At 42.8% G+C, this 19,106-nt stretch overlaps 1 protein-coding gene across 1 annotated transcript in view; it reads right to left on the bottom strand.

Moving 5' to 3' along the window:
* Positions 1-2,297: 2,297 nt before the first annotated feature.
* LRP11 (LDL receptor related protein 11) overlaps positions 2,298-19,106 on the bottom strand; it is a 60,542-nt gene continuing 43,733 nt past the window's right edge. Inside the window, exons 6-7 of the mRNA XM_001928988.6 lie at positions 8,227-8,322; positions 2,298-4,207 (exon numbers count right to left, since the gene is read on the bottom strand). Of these exons, the coding sequence (XP_001929023.1) occupies positions 4,053-4,207; positions 8,227-8,322 (251 nt within the window). The 3' untranslated portion in view covers positions 2,298-4,052. The remainder of the gene's footprint in view (positions 4,208-8,226; positions 8,323-19,106) is intronic.

Below are 19,106 nucleotides of genomic sequence, written 5' to 3'. Positions count from 1 at the left end.
TGAACTTCTCTCTTGAAAAAAATTGAATATATGTTTTGGTCAGAGAGAAGAAATGTCTCTTTAATCTTTAGTATTCATTATTTCTGAAATATTTTAGCATTTTCCTTTTTCCTTAAGTAATTCCTTTATATAATAAGAAGGACAACAATAAAAATATTTTAAGAAGTTCTAGTCTAATGAGATCCTGCTGAAACAGGATTTTTTTTTTTCACAGATTTGATTTTATTAAAGCCAAATCTGGCTCTCAATTAGGAATTAAGAATTCTAGTTTCTAATGAGGGTTTCAACTCTTTACCAACTAGTATTTTTAAAATGACATTTGGGCTAAAATTACGCATTAATATTGTACAAATATTTAAAATTCTGTTGCCCTAATTTTTGAAAGCTGAATTGTTAAAAAAAAAAAGGTTGATTATACTTGTAATTGACTATGAGCTACTTATAATTACTAAAGCATCTTAAAAATTCAATATATTTTAAAATAGAATAACATTTGAAAATAATAGCTTTAATACTCATGAATTTTTTGAAGCTATTCTTGGTGTCTGATTGTCAGCCAAGAAATAAAGCTCCTTAGTTTTGTTTCATTGGAAGAGGTAAGTGTTTCTGGTTTTTGGCCAAATGGTCACAAATTTGGTAATAGTTTGGTACAGCACTAAAATAACTCATATGACTGTGGCAATTGAAATTTAGTATTGCAAATGAAATAACAAACATAATTTTTTAAATATTATAAATGGGGTTCAAAAGGCTAATAACTTATGTTAGGTAAATAGTAAAACTCTTGCAGGGTAGAAATCATTTCCTGCAACTCACTGTGTTCTTCAAGAACTATATTCTGTAAAACAATTTCTAATCAGCTTTCATTTTCCTCTTTCTCAATTTCTCTTACCTTTTCCCAGAAAAATGACAGTGTTTTGTCCCCGTGGAACTGAAAGGGTGGCTTGAAAAGAGTGCCACTACATGGGATTGGTGGTGGAGCACTGGGATGCAGGTTCGATCCCAGCCCAGCACAGTGGGTTAAGGATCTGGTGTAGCAGCAAATGATCTGATCCCAGGCCAGGGGCCAAAAAAGAGAAAAAACAAAACAAAAACAATAACCAAAACTCTGCTGAGGAGAACTGGCTGGCCCGTGGGGCCCAAGGAAGTCTGTGTTTATTTATTATAATATAATAAAAAGGAAAACAGCTCTGGTAATTTCCTTATCCTGAATCCTCTACTATCATTCTACAGCAGCAGCTGCGGGTTTCCCGCTCTAGGCTTTATCGTTTTAACTGACGTGGTGGTGTTTGGGCCAGGAGTCCGAGAAGCGCACCCTTGCTTTAGCTCCCGTAGAGGCTGTCCTGGGCCTGTGAGGGCCTCCCCTTCCTCGTCCTCTCCCTGTTTCCTGTTCTCCGTCTCATCTCGGTCCCTTCGCTTCCTTTCCTTCTTTCCTAACGTGACAGTTCTAGGCCTGCTGGGTCTGAAAACTCATCCTCACTTGGGTGGAGTGTCCCAAAAGGATGGGCTTCACAGTCGAACTTTCTTTTGTCCAAAGGGCAGGTGATGGCAACACGGACGATGCTGGAAGAGGCCGAAGTCCGGGACCTAGGGCAGCTGAGGACATTTGTGTCTGAATCCCACGCCTGAACACTGCGCTGTGCCCTTGCACCACATGGAGTGGTTTCTTTGGGCAGCACTGTTTGTTTGTTTAGGGGTTTTGGTGATTATCCTGTCAAGATGTTGCCTTGAAATTATGTTATGGCTCAGAGACGCTGTAGAATTTCCATGTTAACTCTATCTTATCAGGTTTTTTGTTTTTGTTTTTGTTTTGGGGACGCACCTGAGGCATATGTAAGTTCCTGGGCTAGGAGTCGAATCAGAGCTGCAGCCAGCGGCCTGCACCACAGCCACAGCAACACCGAGCCACATCTGCCACCTATGCCGAAGCTCACAGCAACGCCAGATGCTTAACCCACTGAGCAAGGCCAGGGATCATACCCAAATTCTCACGGAGACTATGTTGGGTTCTGAGCCTGCTGAGCCGCAATAGGAACTCCTAATATATCAGTTTTAAATCAATAGTAAAAGGATTTTTTCTGGGGGAAAAAGACCTGTGTGGCCACGGCCAGCATCACAAGAGACGTTGTACAGCACATCACTAGCTCTGAAAAGGATCCAAATTCAAAATTGCAAGTATGGTTTCTACTGAATGTACATCACTTTTGCACCATCATAAAGTGAAGAGTCAAAGCAACGTAAGTCAGGGACCTTCTGTACCAGCAACCATGTTTATATTAAAAAGTTATAAAGAAGGCTTAAGAATATAATACACTTTATTAAAGGAAAATTATACACATAGATATGGGGTATCTTTTATCAAGTATTTTAACACCATAGCAATGCTAAATTGTGTTTAATTTCTTCATGTATAAAAGATGCATGCCTCATTAGTTTTTACTGTATTGGATATGGCTATAGGTGACATCCTTCTATATAAAAACAAACTGCACAGCATCACATGTAGAGGACAAACATCTTAAGTTCATTCACACAGTTGTTTCTCTAAATTCCTTTGCTCAGTTCTAAAATTCAACAAAATGCTTGAGTTTCTCAGGAAATAAAAATAACAAATTTGTTTCCCTAGAACTAGCCATCTATTTGTTAATGTTTATCTCTGACCCAAATTAAGTCCTTTACTAAAGAAACAACCTACATTAGGTTCAGTCTAAAAATAAAGTGTTCTAGAGGGGTTTCAAGTATTTTAAAAGATTTGCCACTTGTAAAAAAAATATTATGTAAATAGGAACATCACCTATATGTTCCTCTCAGTAGAGTAATTTCTAGAATGTGTACAATCTCAGCATTGAACAATGATGGAAATAATATGCTGTTAAAACCCTACAGATTTAAAGATGCTAAGCTAGATGCTGGTTTTCTGTAAAGATGAATTTGTGCCAAACTCCTTTATGCTCTGGGAATACATAAGCCTGGCATTAGCTGTCTGCACATTATCATGTTTTAGAGCATTAAATAAATAATGAAAAAACTGGCTCACTCAACTGGACAGAAGAACTGCTGATACTTAAACATGTGGTTTTTTACAAAAGCTGTACCGCGAAATCCATTTGACGTTGCGCTTTTCAATTTGAACGCAGTTTTTTTCTTCCATCAACACGTAGTAATGTTGAAAACCAGTGACTACATAAATGAGTTGCCATGTTCTGGTCCATCAAGCAGTGTTGAGCAGACGTAAGAACTAACCATCCTCTTTGCTCATTTTGCCCTCAGCTAAGTTTCTCTTAAAATTTTTGACCTGCCACGGTTCTCTGCGTCCACCTTGATTTCCTGTTTTACTTCCTAACCGTGTTAGGGCTATTTGTAATCCAAAGTCTTGAGTTTTCCCCCCAGAGTTAAGCCGAAAGAAGCAGCCACCCATGTGGCATGACATCAGAGGCGCTGGAAAGAACCCACATTCACCTCCTCTGCGGCCTCACTGACCTGTTCATTACGGTTACAAGTTAGATATTCCTGCCGTGTTATCCATAACATCTCATTGAAGGTTACCAACTCACTTGAGATCCATCCTCAGAAACAGGTTTTAAAGGAAAGAGAAGAAAAGAGGGCACTGGAAGCTTAAAGTGAGGGACAGGAGGGCCACCAGACAAGGGACGCGGTGCTTAACGTGGCCCAGGGTGGCGGGGGCCTGTGGCTGGCTTCTAGAAAGTAAGGAGTTAACACTGCCATTCGCAGGCCATTTCTTGAGACTCTTGAGTTTTCTGCCTTGGCTGATTACAGATTTCTATTTTTAGGGACAGCTTACATAAATCAGAATTAATTTGTAAAAGTCTTTAATCATATGAACTCCTCTATAGATATCAAAATACTTCACATAACTTCCCAAGGAAGGTCAATAAACAAAAACAAGGGTTTAGGAAATTCTCAGAATCTTCAGGGTTTTCAGTAGTTTTCTTAGCCCAGTTAAAAACAGAAGTTGTAAATACCAGAACCCAATATATGTATAAATTATAAGTGACACATGTCCTTGCCTTCAGCTATTTAAACTACACTTATTATAGATACATCCCATTTATGAGGTAGTCAGATTCCTCAGATGTAATGGGACGAGCTTTCTTAAGTTTCTGTTTCACCAGTCGTAGTCGACAAGCAACCATGAGAAGCAGCAAAGCTGTGATTGCCAAACCCAGGGCCAGGGGTAGCACTGCACCTGCGCAAAGGTCAGAAAGGGTCAGGTCAGTGATTAATAAGAGTAACAGCCATAACTCATGAGAAGCACTTTGCATGCACTATTTAATCTGAACAACTCAAGTAGGTATTTGTATTGTTCCATTTTGCAGATTAACTGAGGTGCAGAAAGATTACATAACTGGCCCAAGAGCACATGGCTTGTAAATTACAGGTCTCAAGCCCAGACTTCTTTAAAACCAAATTCTGTACCAGGATCCTATAAAATTTGATATAATATATGCCATCAGTGGGTACTAGTGTTGCAGCAGATCACCCTTACAGTCAAATGAATAACATTCTTCTGTAAATAGACAACTGTAAAGACACTGCGAAAAGAAAAAAAAAAAGATTCACTCAAATTTGGGAGTCCCCACCATGGCACAGTGGGTTAAGAATCCAACTATAGTGGCTTGGGTTACTGGGAGATGTGGGTTTGATCCCCAACCTGGCATAGTGGGTTAAAGGATCCCAGCTACAGTGTAGGTCACAGCTGCAGCTTGGATTCAATCCCAGGCCCGGGAACTTCCGCATGCTGTGGGAGCAGCCATTTAAAAACAAAAAACAAAACAAACAAAAAGCTTGTGACCATAGGAAATATTTTCATTGTAGTTGTAGCTTACATTTGTGGATTCACATATGATCATACTCTCTTAAAGTAAGTATGGATCAATCCTGATTTTTCCTTTTTCTTTTTCTTTTTTTAGGGCTGTACGTGTGGCATATGGAAGTTCCCAGGCTAGGGGTCCCATCAGAGCTACAGCTGCCGGCCTACACCACAGCCACAACAATGCAGGATCAGGACTGCATCTGCGAACTACACCACAGCTCATGGCAATGCCGGATCCTTAACCCACTGAGTGAGGCCAGGGATCGAACCTGCAACCTCATGGATACTAGTTGGGTTCGTAACCTCCTGAGCCACAACAGGAACACCCAACTCCTGCCTTCTTGTTCTAGTTAGGGCTTTAAGAAGTTTGTTTCCTAAATCCAGGGAATCTACTCTCAGCCATTTTCAACCATTGTTGAAAATTTGAGGAAACCCCTTCCGTTCTCCTTCATGGGCCTTTCCCCATGGGATTAGTCCTATACACCGAGACTGGAAGCAGCTTTCCGAGCCTTGCAGGAGTCTGGAGGGACAGAGTGTACTCTGGGTCGGTCTTTCTTATCAAGCTCAGCAGCTTCTATTCTTAGTGTGATCTATGCTGTAGGCAGGCCAGGCTTGGAGATGATATGGTGGAACTATTTTTAGCCACCGAGGTCTTGCCAACGGTTGGAAATAGAGGAACAACAATCTCCATTGCATAAGCTGATTTTATAACATTTTCTTTCATTTATTCATTCATTTTGCATAAATTAACAGCCATGAGCCTGACACTGGTAATAATATAATACAGAGTGCCAGCGCTGTTCTGAGCGCTTTATAGATTAAGAAGTTTTTTTTTTGGGCCACGCTGATGGCATGAGGAAGTTCCTGGGCCAGGGATCAAATCCATGTCTCGGCAGTGACCTGAGCCACAACAGTGGCAATGCTTGATCCTTAACCCGATGCACCATCAGAGAACTCCTAGATTAAGTAATTTAAGTCTCACAACCACCGTATCAGTTGGTATTATTATTATCCCCATTTTACAAATGAGAGAACTAAGGCGTTGAGAATTCACTGACTTGTCTAAGTTTATATGGTAGGTGGTAGAGTCAGGACACGGCCCTAAACAGTACAGTTCCAGAACCACTATGGCAAACTACTTCTCCGAAAGTTAAATGAGCTTGTTTTTTATGACTTCAAGTCGGGGTAGATAGACATTTAAATGAGAAGATGCAGTAACGTATTATAGTTACTATGACAGAATCATACATGAAGTACAGATATAAGAAGGAATGGTCTGGAGTTCCCTTGTGGCGCAGCAGGTGAAGGATCTGGCATTGTCCCCTCAGTGGCTCAGGTTGCTGCTCTGGGTGGGTTTGATCCCTGATGGCCCAGGAAATCCCACATGCTATAGGTGCAACCAACAAAAAAAAAAAGAGTGGTCCATGTATCTGGTTCATAAGATCATGATTTGGATGCATGATGGAACTTGTTTGGGGTGGGTAAGGGAGATTATTTTTTGACAGTTTCAAATTGAGATGCCTAGTGCCAACTGAGGGAATTTTCTATTGGGCTCTTGGATTATGTGGGCCTAAATATGTAAGGGCCTTTAGCATCAAGGTGGCGATCGCAGCCACAAAAGTGGGTGAGACTGCCAGAGAGAAAGGGAGAAGAAAGAGCCACAAACAAGGCCTGAGGAAACACCCCCATTGAAGAGGGCAGACGAAAGAGGAGAATCAAAAAGCACAGGAAGAGACAGGGCAGAAAAATGGTCAGGCAACCGACAGAGAGGGAAGTCTTGGAAGCAGTGGGACGAGGCTATTTCAGGAGGACAGTGGTCAGCAGAATCAAATGCCAAGAAGAGGTCAGGTGAGGCGAAGCCTGGAGAGGCCGCTGGACTGAGCAATGGGGAATTTGCTTACAGGGAGACTGAAGGCTAAGGGATGCTGCTGTTTTTAATATATTTTGAGAGATTTAATTGTCTGAATGTGTCAGAGGCAATGAACCAGCAGAGAGTATAAATATTGGGAGCTAATAAATGACGGAGAAACAGACTTGAGATAAGGAGCTGCATCAAGGTCAGGAGAGATTGACCTTGGAAAGATGGGACATCTTTTCCTTTAGCGCTGGAGGAAAGGAAGAGAGGGTGGGGATGGACAGGTGTTTACATCTGGGGGTAGGTAACCGAGGAAGTTCACTCCTTGACAGCTTTGATTCTCTGAGCTTAAGACCAGTCCCAGCTATAGATGGCCTCAGGACAAGGGCTGAGAACGTACTAGTGGCATTTTAACCTTGAGTATTTATAGAATATTAAGTAAATCTCCTGAAGAAGATTCTCAAGAACAGTCTGGAAGTGTCTGGGTTTGGGAAGATGGGATGGGGAAGTTGCATTAGTGACTCAGGTACCAAACAAAGTTTTGGGCGGAGGCCAGTATTCCCATAGAGAATTGTGAAAGATAAGATCTGGAGTTCCCGTCGTGGTGCAGTGGTTAACGAATCTGACTAGGAACCGTGAGGTTGTGGGTTCGATCCCTGGCCTTGCTCAGTGGGTTAAGGATCCGGCGTTGCCATGAGCTGAGGTGTAGGTCGCAGACACGGCCCAGATCCTGTGTTGCTGTGGCTCTGGCGTAGGCCGATGTCTACAGCTCTGATTAGACCCCTAGCCTGGGAACCTCCACATGCCGCGGGAGCGGCCCTTGAAAAAGGCAAAAAAAAAAAAAAGAAAGAAAGAAAGAAAGATAAATCTGTGATAAAACAATGGTTTAGAATTTGATCCTAGAGCTGGTGCACACATTCCAGTCTCCTAATGGCAACCCAGAGGAAAGAAGCTTTGAAAGGGCTAAGTTTGGACCTGAAGGTGTCAGTTCCCTCTGCATCTTCCTGTACTAGCTGCAAAAGATGGGTATGTTACAAAAAAATTGAAAAAAAAAAGAGATTTTGTTCAACCCCACAAAAAACCCAGGAACCCCAAACCATTTCTTACAAACTGGAGCCCAATACGAGCCCAGTTCTACCTGTTCAGGGTGAGAAAATGCTTAGGGGCTGCTCTTCCAAATGCATGTCACTTGTTTCTTCTTCTTCTTTTTTTTTTAGCCATGCCCACAGCATGTGGAAGTTCCTGGCCAGAGATCAAACCCGAGGCACAGGAGAGACCCGAGCCGCTTCTGTGTCAATGCCAGGTCCTTAACCTACTGTGCCACGGGGGAACTCCACGTAACTTGTTTAAAAGAAAAGCACCTGTGTTGAGGCTACAGGAGAAGGGAACAGTGATAATCCCAAGTCTGGGGCTCAGATTTAGCTACAGCAACGATAAAATAGCATATCATTTAGGGGACTTTTCTGTTTGCCAAAGTCAGATATGTGGGTCTGCAAATGTTTATACTCCACAATGAATTTCCAAGGCAAACATTTACCTGCTTCTGGGGCTGGGTGCTCCCCTCCTCCTCGATTGCTCTTTGACTCAAAAATATAATTTTCCTCTTTTCTGGTCTTCCCTGAGGCTCCACTCTCTGCAGGAAATAAATAAGACATATTGAAGGTACACCGGAAACTTTAGGGTAGACATGGAAATACAGCCTTATTTATTTTTTAAGGATGGACTTAAAAGACAAAAGGCTTTATTTCTTCAATAAACCAAGGCCTATGTTTGATACTAAAACACATGATAAATAATGTGACCAACTTAATAAAGAGTGTGAGGCTAGTACAAAACCACTAGACAGAGGCAGGGGAATGAGCACACTGTCCCAGAACTTCCACCCCACCCAGAGGAGGAAGGAAGGACCTGAGCTAAAAAAGCCAAGAGTAGTCTCTGGAGTCTATCCCATGGAAAGCAGAAACAGTCCAGAAAGAATTTTCTTTGGAAAATGAACAGTGAGCATACATAAGTGAGAGTACTCCGACTTGCTACTTCTCTTCCATACCTTGACGGTGCTTGGCAGGCAATGGTAGCTCCATTTTCTTCTGGTTGGGCTCAGAGAGCATCAGTGCTCACCTGGGTTCATTCTAGCAGTAAGTGGGTCCCGGGGCTGGGATTTAAACTCAGGGGTGTCTAACTGCTTGCTGGTGGAAACTAGCACTTCTGATTTAATGATAGGTTGTTAACTATTTAATGGTTGTATTCAGTTATACCATCAAGAGCCAATGCAGAGAAAGATCAAACCTTAGGATTTTTACCCCAGGCCCAGATGAGCCATGGCTGTGTCATTCTATTATCCGCCATCTAGGAATTCATAGCATTTGTGTGCTTACTATCATTGACAAATAGTAATTAATGAGTTAGTGGAGTTACCCTCAGGCTAGGGTGTAATTTCAAGTGAGATTTTGGGAAAATACAATGCTTAACAGAAATAAATTGGAAATGACCTGCCGACATGAGGAATTTTATGAAAAAACAACAAAAAAAAAATGTTTAAGCTTCTTTACTCACATGGCATCAACAGAAATGTTCATAACAACTAAAATAAGACTATTCGAAAGTAGTACATAAAATTCTTTGGTATGATAGTTTTTTTTTTTTTTTTTTTTTTTGGTCTTTCCATCTTTTCAGGGCCGCACCCTCGTCATATGGAGGCTCCCATAGGGGTCTAATCGGAGCTACAGCTGCCAGCCTACACCACAGCCACAGCAATGCCCGATCCGAGCTGTGTCTGTGACCTACACCACAGCTCACGGCAAGGCTGGATCCTCAACCCACTGATCGAGGCCAGGGATCGAACCCGCAACCTCATGGTTCCTAGTTGGATTCGTTTCCCCTGCGCCACAACGGGAACTCCTGGTATGATAATTTTAAATACGAAATAAACATAAGTTTACTAAAGATCACAAAATCAATTGCAAAATGGAAACTTGCAGAGTTATTCCAGATACCTACTGAAGCCAGAAAAAGCAATGATTTTAAATAATCATTGCAATCACGTGTTAATGCTATTAAACAGGAGGGAGTATAAATAGTTATTTCATAGAGCCATCATTTTTTAAAACACCAAGCATTAATTAATGGTTTCTCATGGAAGCGTGTAATTAATTTTTTTAAATTAGAGTTGATTTACGGTGTTGCGTCAATTTCTGCTGTACAACATAGTGACCCAATCATACACATATACACATTCTTTTTCTCATACTACTTTCCATCATGTTCTATCCCAAGAGACTAGATAGAGTTCCCTGTGCGGTACAGTAGGACCCCATTGCTTTTCCATTCTAAATGGAAGAGTTTGCATCTACCAACCCCAAACTCCCCGTCCATCCCACTCCCTCCCTGCTCCCTGCTGGCAACCGCAAGTCTGCTCTCCATGTCCATGACCCGTTTCTGTTTGGGAGATAGCATCACTTGTGCCCTTTTCAGATGCCACACGTGTGGCTGCATCAATGAAGGCATCCTTAAAGCTTCTTTTCACTCAGCGCTTCATCCCACCAGTCTCCATATCACACAGACCCTCTTCTCCGTCCTCACTGACCCCTGCAGCCTCAGGTCTCTGTCACCTTTGGCTTGGGAACGGCAAGAGCCCCCTCCCTGGCCTTTCTGCTTTCAGATGTTCCTACTGGAGTGTGTCTGCAGAGGCTACTCACTCCACTCACTCAGCACATCAGTGCAGCGAGATCAGCCCACATCTGCTTCTCTCCGCCAAGGCCACAGCAGCCTCGCTACATTCCACTGCGCTGCTGAAGACCAGGGGTGCCAATCACTACATACAGCCAATAACTTTGGGCTTCCTTCATAAACGCTGAGCCCAAAGAGGAGAAGGATGAGTAAGGCATAAGCAATTTCTTATAGGCTAGAGCATCAGATTCATCTTTCAAATTGATTTCTGCCCTTTGTCCAGAAGTGGCAGAACCCCTGGTCCCATCCAGAACCGTGAGGGGAGGGAAAGGGGGCAGAGCAGCCGGCATGAAAATGAAAACAGAGACTTTTGCAGCAACGTGGATGGAACTAGAGAGTCATACTCAGAGAAGTCAGTCAGAAAGAGAGAGACAAATACCATATGATTTCATTTATATCTGGAATCTAATATACAGCACAAATGAACCTTTCCACAGAGAAGAAAATCATCGACTTGCAGAATAGACCTGTGGTTGCCAAGGGGGAGGGGGAGGGGGAGGGAGTGGATGGGAATTTGGAGTTAATAGATGCAAACTATTGCCTTTGGAGTGGATAAGCACTGGGATCCAGCTGTATAGCACTGGGAATTATGTCTGGTCACTCTTGATGGAGCATGATAATGTGAGAAAAAAGAATGTATACACGTAAATAAATAACTAAACCCAAATATATTTTTAAATTATATAAAAAAGAAAAAACAAAACAAAAAAGAAAGAAAACTGGGACCAGAGTTCCTATTGCAGTTCAGCCGGTTAAGAGCCTGACGTAGTGTCCATGAGGATGTGGGTTCCATCCCTGGCCTCGCTCAGTGGCTTAAGGATCCCGTGTTGTCCCAAGCTGCAGTGTAGGCCACAGATGTGGCTTGGATCCAGTGTTGTGGTGGCTATAGTGTAGGCCAGCAGCTGCATCTCTGATTCCACACCTAGCCTGAGAACTTCCATATGCTGCAGGTGTGGCCATAAAAAGAAAAAGGAGGAGTTCCCGTCGTAGCTCAGTGGTTAACGAATCCGACTGGGAAACATGTGCAGGTTCGATCCCTGGCCTCACTCAGTGGATTGAGGATCCAGCCGTGAGCTGTGGTGTAGGTCAGATCTGGCATTGCTGTGGCTGTGGTGTAGGCCGGCGGCTATAGCTCCAATTGGACCGCTAGCCTGGGAACCTCCATATGCCGCAGGTGCAGCCCTAAAAAGACAAAAGGCAAAAAAAAAAAAAAAGGTAAGGCTGGTGCAGCGCTGGGGCCGTAGAGAACTTGGGCTCTTGTTCACGTGGCAAGGTGATTTCAACACCTGTGGATTTTGTGGACCAACAAAATTGAAAATAAATTTTTGGGCCAATTTATTGTTGTCAATTTTTAATTTTGCCTAGTTGAGACATTAAAAGAAGTGACCATTTACTAAGACCATTACCTTCCCTTCATTATAAAGAGAACATGTCTTATACCCCAAATCATGAAGACTGAACACATTAAAAGGACAGTTATTTGCACTGAATAAATTTAGCGTTATTAAAAAAACCTCACTGCTTTGTCCTTATTTCTCTCATTTTGCCGTGAGTGGATGAGAGCTTTATCATGGATGGATACTGTTCCTTCTCAGCCAGCCTTGGGTACTGAAGTTGCTAAATTCTATTATTCTCTTTTTTTTCCCCTCCTCTTCTTTTTTTTTTTTTTTTTTTTTGTCTTTTGAGGGCCACACCCGAGGCACATGGAGGTTCCCAGGCTAGGGGTTGAATTGGAGCTGTAGCCGCTGGCCGGCCTACACCACAGCCACAGCAACTTGGGATCCGAGCCGCATCTGCGACCTACACCACAGCCCACGGCAGCACCAGATCCCTAACCCACTGATTGAGGCCAGGGGATCAAACCCGCAACCCCACGGTTCCTAGTAGGATCTGTTAACCACTGAGCCACTACGGGAACTCTTCCCTCCTCTTTTTAAGAAATCTTCTTTTGGCTGTGCCAAGGCAAATGGAGTTCCCGGGCCAGGGATCAGATCCGAGCCACAGGTGTGACCTACGTCATAGCTGCGGCCACCGAGGATCCTTAAATCCACTATACTGACCAGGGATTGACCCTGCGTCCTGTTGCTGCAGAGACGCCGAAGATCCCGTGGCACGACAGCAGGAACTCCTGTTGTCCTTTTTGACACAGTCTTTGCAAGGTGCCTCAGTCAAGGCTCCAAGGCTCTGGGTACTGCCATCTCCTCTGACAAGCATTCTTCACCTGGGGCAGCTGGGGAGCCCTGCTTAAGTAATTTTCATTCCCAATTGTACTTGCTCATGCAATTAATTAAAGTCTTTGCTTCCCACTTATTCAAATCTTTCCACCCCTCCCCTGGAGCATCGTTGGATGTCCATGACCACCACAAAGGCAGGGCTCACCTGTCCACTAGGCACAGAGGGCACAGAGCCCACCGGCCATGGTTCTTTTAGGGGCCCACAAAAATATTTTAATTTCTTTCTTTCTTTTTTTCTTTTTTGCTTTTTAGTGCCACGCCTGCCGCATATGGAGGTTCCCAGGCTAGGGGTTGAATTGTAGCTACAACCGCCAGCCCACACCACAGCCACAGCAATGCAGGATCTGGGCCATGTCTGTGACCTACACCATGGCTCACAGCCATGCTGGATCCTTACCCCACTGAGCGAGGCCAGGGATTGAACCCGCATCCTCATGGATACTAGTCGGATTCATTTCCACTAAGCCACAATGGAAACTCCTTTAATTTCTTTTAAAATCATAAAAAACACAAATATAATAATGAAAATAATAATGAATCCAGCCTCTATTCTATTACTGTATTATACTCATCTCCATACCAACACAGTATATGTAATTTTATATGTAATTCAATATATATGTATACTTTAATGGAGAAAGTACCCAGGGCCCAGAAAGCCATAGTGCAGCCCTACAGGTAGGCAACCCAACTCCTCCAGTACTCACGGATCCCTTTCTCCTGTGTTTCTCAGGCCCTCACAGAAAGTACACAGAAGCAGGCCTTGAGGGCGCTGTAGCTGCCTCCTGTCTCTGTAGCTGAGGGAGAAGGTCGCTGAGCTCACAGTGAGGCTTGCTGCACAAACCATCTTCCCACTGGGGCTGCGATTAGACTGCTGAGTTAAATCGTGTCTTCGGCACTTAATAGCTGTGTGATCTTGTCTGAGGTCTTAACCTCTCTGTGCCTCGTTTTCATCTAGAAAATGTGGATAATGATTTGGACACATCTTTAGGTTGCTATAATGTCCAAAGAGTGCACAGTGACAGGCACTCAGGGGGAACTCTCCCCGTAATCACTTTGGAAGTGGGAATATCACTCAGCTGGGAACTCATGTCCAATTTTTTATTTTATCGTTATTATTATTTTTGGCCTTGCTGGCAGCATGCAGAAGTTCCCCAGACAAGGATCGACCCTGTGCCGTAGTAGTGAACAGAGCCACAACAGTGACATGGCTTAATCCTTAACTGCTTGGCCATCAGAGAACCCCATGTCCAATTTTTTTAAAAAAAATAATGATCCAGGAATAAAAACACCAAACTTTACCAACCTCCATTCTTTTTAGAAGATTAACTGGCTGGTCTTTCATCCAGTGGAAAAATGTAAAATACAAGCATACCTGGAATATATTAAGGGTTCAGTTCTAGACTAATACAATAAAGTGAGTCACATGGATGTTTTGGTTTCCTGGTGCATAAACAAGTTATGCCAACACTTTACTGTAGTCTGTTAAGTGTATAATAGCACATGTCCAAAAAAGTCAAGGTACATATCTTAATAAAAATATTGCTAAAAGCTAATCATCGTCTGAGCCTTCGGTGAATTGAACCCTTTCGGCAATAGTAACATCAAGCTATGGTGGTCACCGATCACCATAAATATTATAATAAGGACAAAAAAGTTTGCAATATTGCAAGAGCTACCAGATGTGACACAGAGACACGAAATAAGCAAAAATGATGCCAAGAGACTTGCTCAGTGCGGGGTTGCCACAGACCTTCAATTTGTACAAAATGCAGTGCCTGTGAAGTGCCATAAAACGAGGTTTGCTTATGACTATCTTCACAATTTCTGCCCATCTCTTTCCAGTGAGGAAGAGAGATGGTTCATCTTAATTCTGAAGAGGAACTCACAACTGAGAGTTCTACGCTGATTCTGTTTTTATTTGAATTAACCCTCATATAGGCTTGTAGCTCTCTTACCCTGGTGTCTCAGCAAATACCACTGGACTGGAATGTTTAGCAAACATTCATATAGCGCTAACAGCTACTGAGAGACGTCAATTAAATTGACATGCAATATTTTGTGCAGTCCTTGTAGCAACCCTGTGAGAAGATATTATCCTCTTACAGGCAAGGAAATGGAGCTCAGAGACGTTGATTACCTGGTTGCTAGTAATCAGTGGTACTGGATTAGGACCCAGCACGGACCCAAAGCAGGAGCTTTTCCACCAAACCACACTGTCCTCAAAGTCTCAGCTCCAAGAACTTAGAGTTGATGCCATATTTATTTACTCATATCTTGGCAACTTAATACTCTCATCTGGGCAAAATCACAAATTTATCCTATGTTTCCTTAGGAAGGGCTAGAACAAGAGTCTGCTAAGGATGCAATAGAGAAATAGGCTAATTGTATGTGGAAAGGGGATATTGCCCTGAAATGAATGGGTTCACTGAAAAACTATACATGTTCATTCTGAATCTCCAGTTGTCAAATTTGAAGAGTGTTTTCTTTTCCTTTTTTAGGGCGGCACCTGTGGTGTATGGAAGTTCCCAGGCTAGGGACTGAATCAGAGCAGCAGCTGCCAGCCTATGCCACCACAGCAATGCCAGATCCCTCGCCCACTGAGTGAGGCGGGGGATTGAACTCACATCCTCAGGGAAACTGAGGGTTCTTAACCCTCTGAGCTCCTGAGGAGGGTTTTCTTAAACGCCCTCATTCCCTGGGGAGGGGAGGTGGGGCTCAGCTGTTAGGGAGAGAGCAGTGCACACGAGACTTCGGGAGATGTAACTGCCACGGAATCTAGAATTTCCTAGAGGATTTGCCCTAGGAAAAATTGTGAATTTCTGTTTTCTACACTTTATGAAGGAATTGACCTTAATTTCCTAGTCCACCTGACTCCCTCTTCCTAGATGTCAGCACACAGACTGCTACAGAGAAACGCCAAAACTATCCACATCCTATCTAGCTCTAGCCAGCGCAGCAAGTCAGAGCAAAACGAGACAATTACATCCTTTACTTTGGCAAAGGATTCATTTTGTAATGGTCCTTTTAGAAGAGTTAATGTCTTAGGGAATTATTTTTCCCCTCTTCTTCTTCTTCCTTTTTTTTTTTTTTTTTTTTTTTTGTCTTTTTTTGTCTTTTTAGGGCCGCACCCTTGTCATATGGAGGTTCCCAGGCCAGGGGTCTAATCGAAGTTGTAGCTGCTGGCCTACACCATAGCCACAGCAGCACCAGATCCGAGCTGCATCTGTGACCTACACCAGAGCTCACGGCAACGCCGGATCCTTAACCCACTGAGCGAGGCCAGGAATCCAAACCGCAACCTCATGGTTCCTAGTCGGATTCATTTCTGTTGCGCCACAATGGGAACTCCATTTTTCCCCTCTTCTAAATAAAGTATTTATCACGCACAGCTATGCATTCACAGAGGGAGCTGGAAGCTGGATGGAAGTTATTTTAATTTCATTTTCATTTTCATGAACATGCAGACATATTCTGGAGAGAAGCTGGAAAACCAGCTGGGAAAGTGACTACCATATGGGCTGGCCTTCCAGAATGCTCTATAGCTTCCTGTGACCACCTGCCAACCAACACAGACAACAAAATTCTCCTTTCTCACCATTCACTGGTGTACTCACACTGCATGTCTACAAAGTAGGTAAGAGGGAGCTCTCGTTAGGAATATTGTACTAGGACAAGATCACAGCTAACTAGTGCCACTTGGTCTGCTTATTATTATTTTTTTCCCCATGTTTTTCTTTTTTCTTTTTTTCTTTTTTGTCTTTTTAGGGCAGCACCCACATCATATGGAGGCTCCCAGGCTAGCGGTCCAATTGGAGCTACAGCTGCCGGCCTACACCACAGCCACAGCAACACCAGATCTCAGCTGAGTCTGCGACCTACACCACAGTTCATGGCAATGAGTGAGGACAGGGATTGAACCCAAAACCTCATGGTTCCTAGTCGGATTTGTTTCCGCTGAGCCACAATGGGAACTCCCAGGTCTGCTTATGTTTGAAATGTTATTTAGGCCTCATTATAGCCATAAAACTCACTGATTTTCTCTTTGCTTGTTTTCATATTGTTTATACCAGCTGGCCTTGAAAAAGCCTCTACAACTTGTCAAAGTTTAGTTAAAAGGAGTTCCAAGTTCATTGGTGAAGACAGCCTAAGACAGTTATCACTGTTTACAAACGTTTGCATTTGGCTGGAGGGTAATTTTTTTCTGAATTTCATTAAAATATAATTGATTTACAATGTTGTGTTAGTTTCAGGTGTATGGCAAAGTGATTCAGTTATGCATATATACTGTATATAAATATACATATATTTTTTCTTTTATTTGCCTCCATTATAGGTTATTAAAAGATATTGAGAATAGTTCCCTGTGCTATACAGTAGGTCCTCGTTGGTATTTTATTTTTTTATGGCCACGCCTGCACCATATGGAAGTTCCCAGGTCAGGGATTGAATCTGAGCTGCCTGCAGCTGCATCAGTGCCGGATCCTTTAACTCACCATGCTGGGCTGGGGATCAAACCTGCACCTCTGGAGTTCCCATCATGGCACAGCAGCAACAAATCCGACTAGGAACCATGAGGTTTTGGGTTCAATCCCTGGCCTCACACAGTGGGTTAAGGATCTGGCATTACTGTGAGCTGTGGTGTAGGTCACAGATGCAGCTCGGATCTGGTGCTGCTGAAGCTGTGGTGTAGGCCGGCAGCTACAACTTCGATTAGACCCTTGGCCTGGGAACCTCCATATGCTGTGGGTTCGGCCCTAAAAAGACCAAAAAAAAAAAAAAAAAAAAGACAAACAAACAAAACACCTGCACCTCTGCAGTGACTTGAGCTGCTGCAGTTGGATTCTTAACCCACATTGGGAAATCCTTAGTTATCTATTTTACATAGAGTAGTGTGTATATTTTAATCCCAAACTCCTAGTTTATCCTCCCTCCTTTTCCCTTTGGTTACCATAAGTTTGTTTTTGATGGCTGTGAGTCTTTTTTCTTTTTCTTTTTCAGGCCACACCTGTGGCATTTGGAAGGTCCCTGGGCTAGGGATTGAACTGGAGCTACAGCTGCCGGCCTATGCCACAGCCACAGCAATGCGGGATCCAAGCTGCATCTTCGACCTATACCATAGCTTGAGGCAATGCTGGATCCTTAACCCACTGAGTGCGGCGAGGGTTTGAACCCACATCTTCATGGATGCTAGTTGGGTTCACAACCTGCTAAGCCACAATAGGAACTTCCAGTCTTTTTCTGTTTTGTAAATAAGTTAATTTGTATCATTGTTTAAGATTCCATGTATAAGTGATATCATGTGATATTTGTCTTTGTCTAGCTTACCTCACTTACTATGATAATCTCTAGGTCCATCCAAGTTACTGCAAATGACATTATTTCATTCCTTTTTAGGGCTGAGTTATATTCTGTTGTGTGTGTGTATGTGTGTGGGTATCTATATATCTATATATATGTCTATATCACATTTTCTTTATCCATTCACCTGTTGATGGACAGGCTACTGTAAAAAGTGCTGCTATGAGCACCAGGGTGCATGTATCTTTTTGATTTATGTTTTCCTCCAGATATATGCCTAGAAGTGGAACTGCAGGATCATGTGGTAGCTCTATTTTCAGGTTTTTATTTCTTTAAAGAAACCTCCATGTTGGTCTTCATAGTGGCTATACCAGTTTACATTCCCACCAACAGTCTAGGAGGGTTCCTTTTTCTCCACATTCACACCAGCATTTATTGTTTGTAGACTTTTTGGTGATGCCCATTCTGACTGGTGGGAGGTGATACCTCATTGTAGTTTTGATTTGCATTTCTCTAATAAGTAGCAATGTTGGGCATCTTTTCATGTGCCTGCTAGCCATCTGCATGTCTTCTCTAGAGGGTAATATTTTAATCTTACATTTAACTAACTTCTAGATAAAATGAACCATGTCATCTTGTTTACAACCAAATGGCTCCTTGGGACTGACCCAAGTGGGTCAGATGTCACAAAACAATTTACTGTATAACCCATCTATAGATCTCAAATAGTAAAATTATGGAATCCCAATAACAGTGACCAAAGCTTTTAGAATGACACCTTGTAGAAGGTAGAGGGTGCCTTTTCTAAGAGCAACATCCCTCTCAGTGCTCCAGAACAATCAGGTATGCTTAAAGGCATCTGTTGATTATGGCTGATTAAATGACATTTTCCAAAGACATGAGTAGGTCAGTGAAAGAGGACCTATTCCCTTCCAAATAAATTCGTGGAAATAAGCATCTGATTGTCTTCATTTGTGATTAAGTAAATTTCTTTAACTGGATCTCCTATTCATTTGAGAATCCAGTTGATTCCTGCCACCACGTTGGAGCATAACAGGCTATCCAGCTGGGCTGTTTGATAGCCTTCAACAAAGCAAACCACTTTCCCCAAAATGCTGTTGTATACTTTCAAAATGGTGTCTCAATTAGAATAAAC

The sequence above is a fragment of the Sus scrofa genome, chromosome 1, assembly GCF_054392235.1.
Source record: "Sus scrofa isolate SSC_HxYL_T2T_F1_AM1 chromosome 1, Sscrofa_HxYL_maternal_Yorkshire_Landrace_v2.0, whole genome shotgun sequence".
Taxonomy (NCBI): domain Eukaryota; kingdom Metazoa; phylum Chordata; class Mammalia; order Artiodactyla; family Suidae; genus Sus; species Sus scrofa.
Note: the sequence above shows the minus strand (reverse complement) of the source record. Positions and strands in the feature narration are given on the sequence as shown.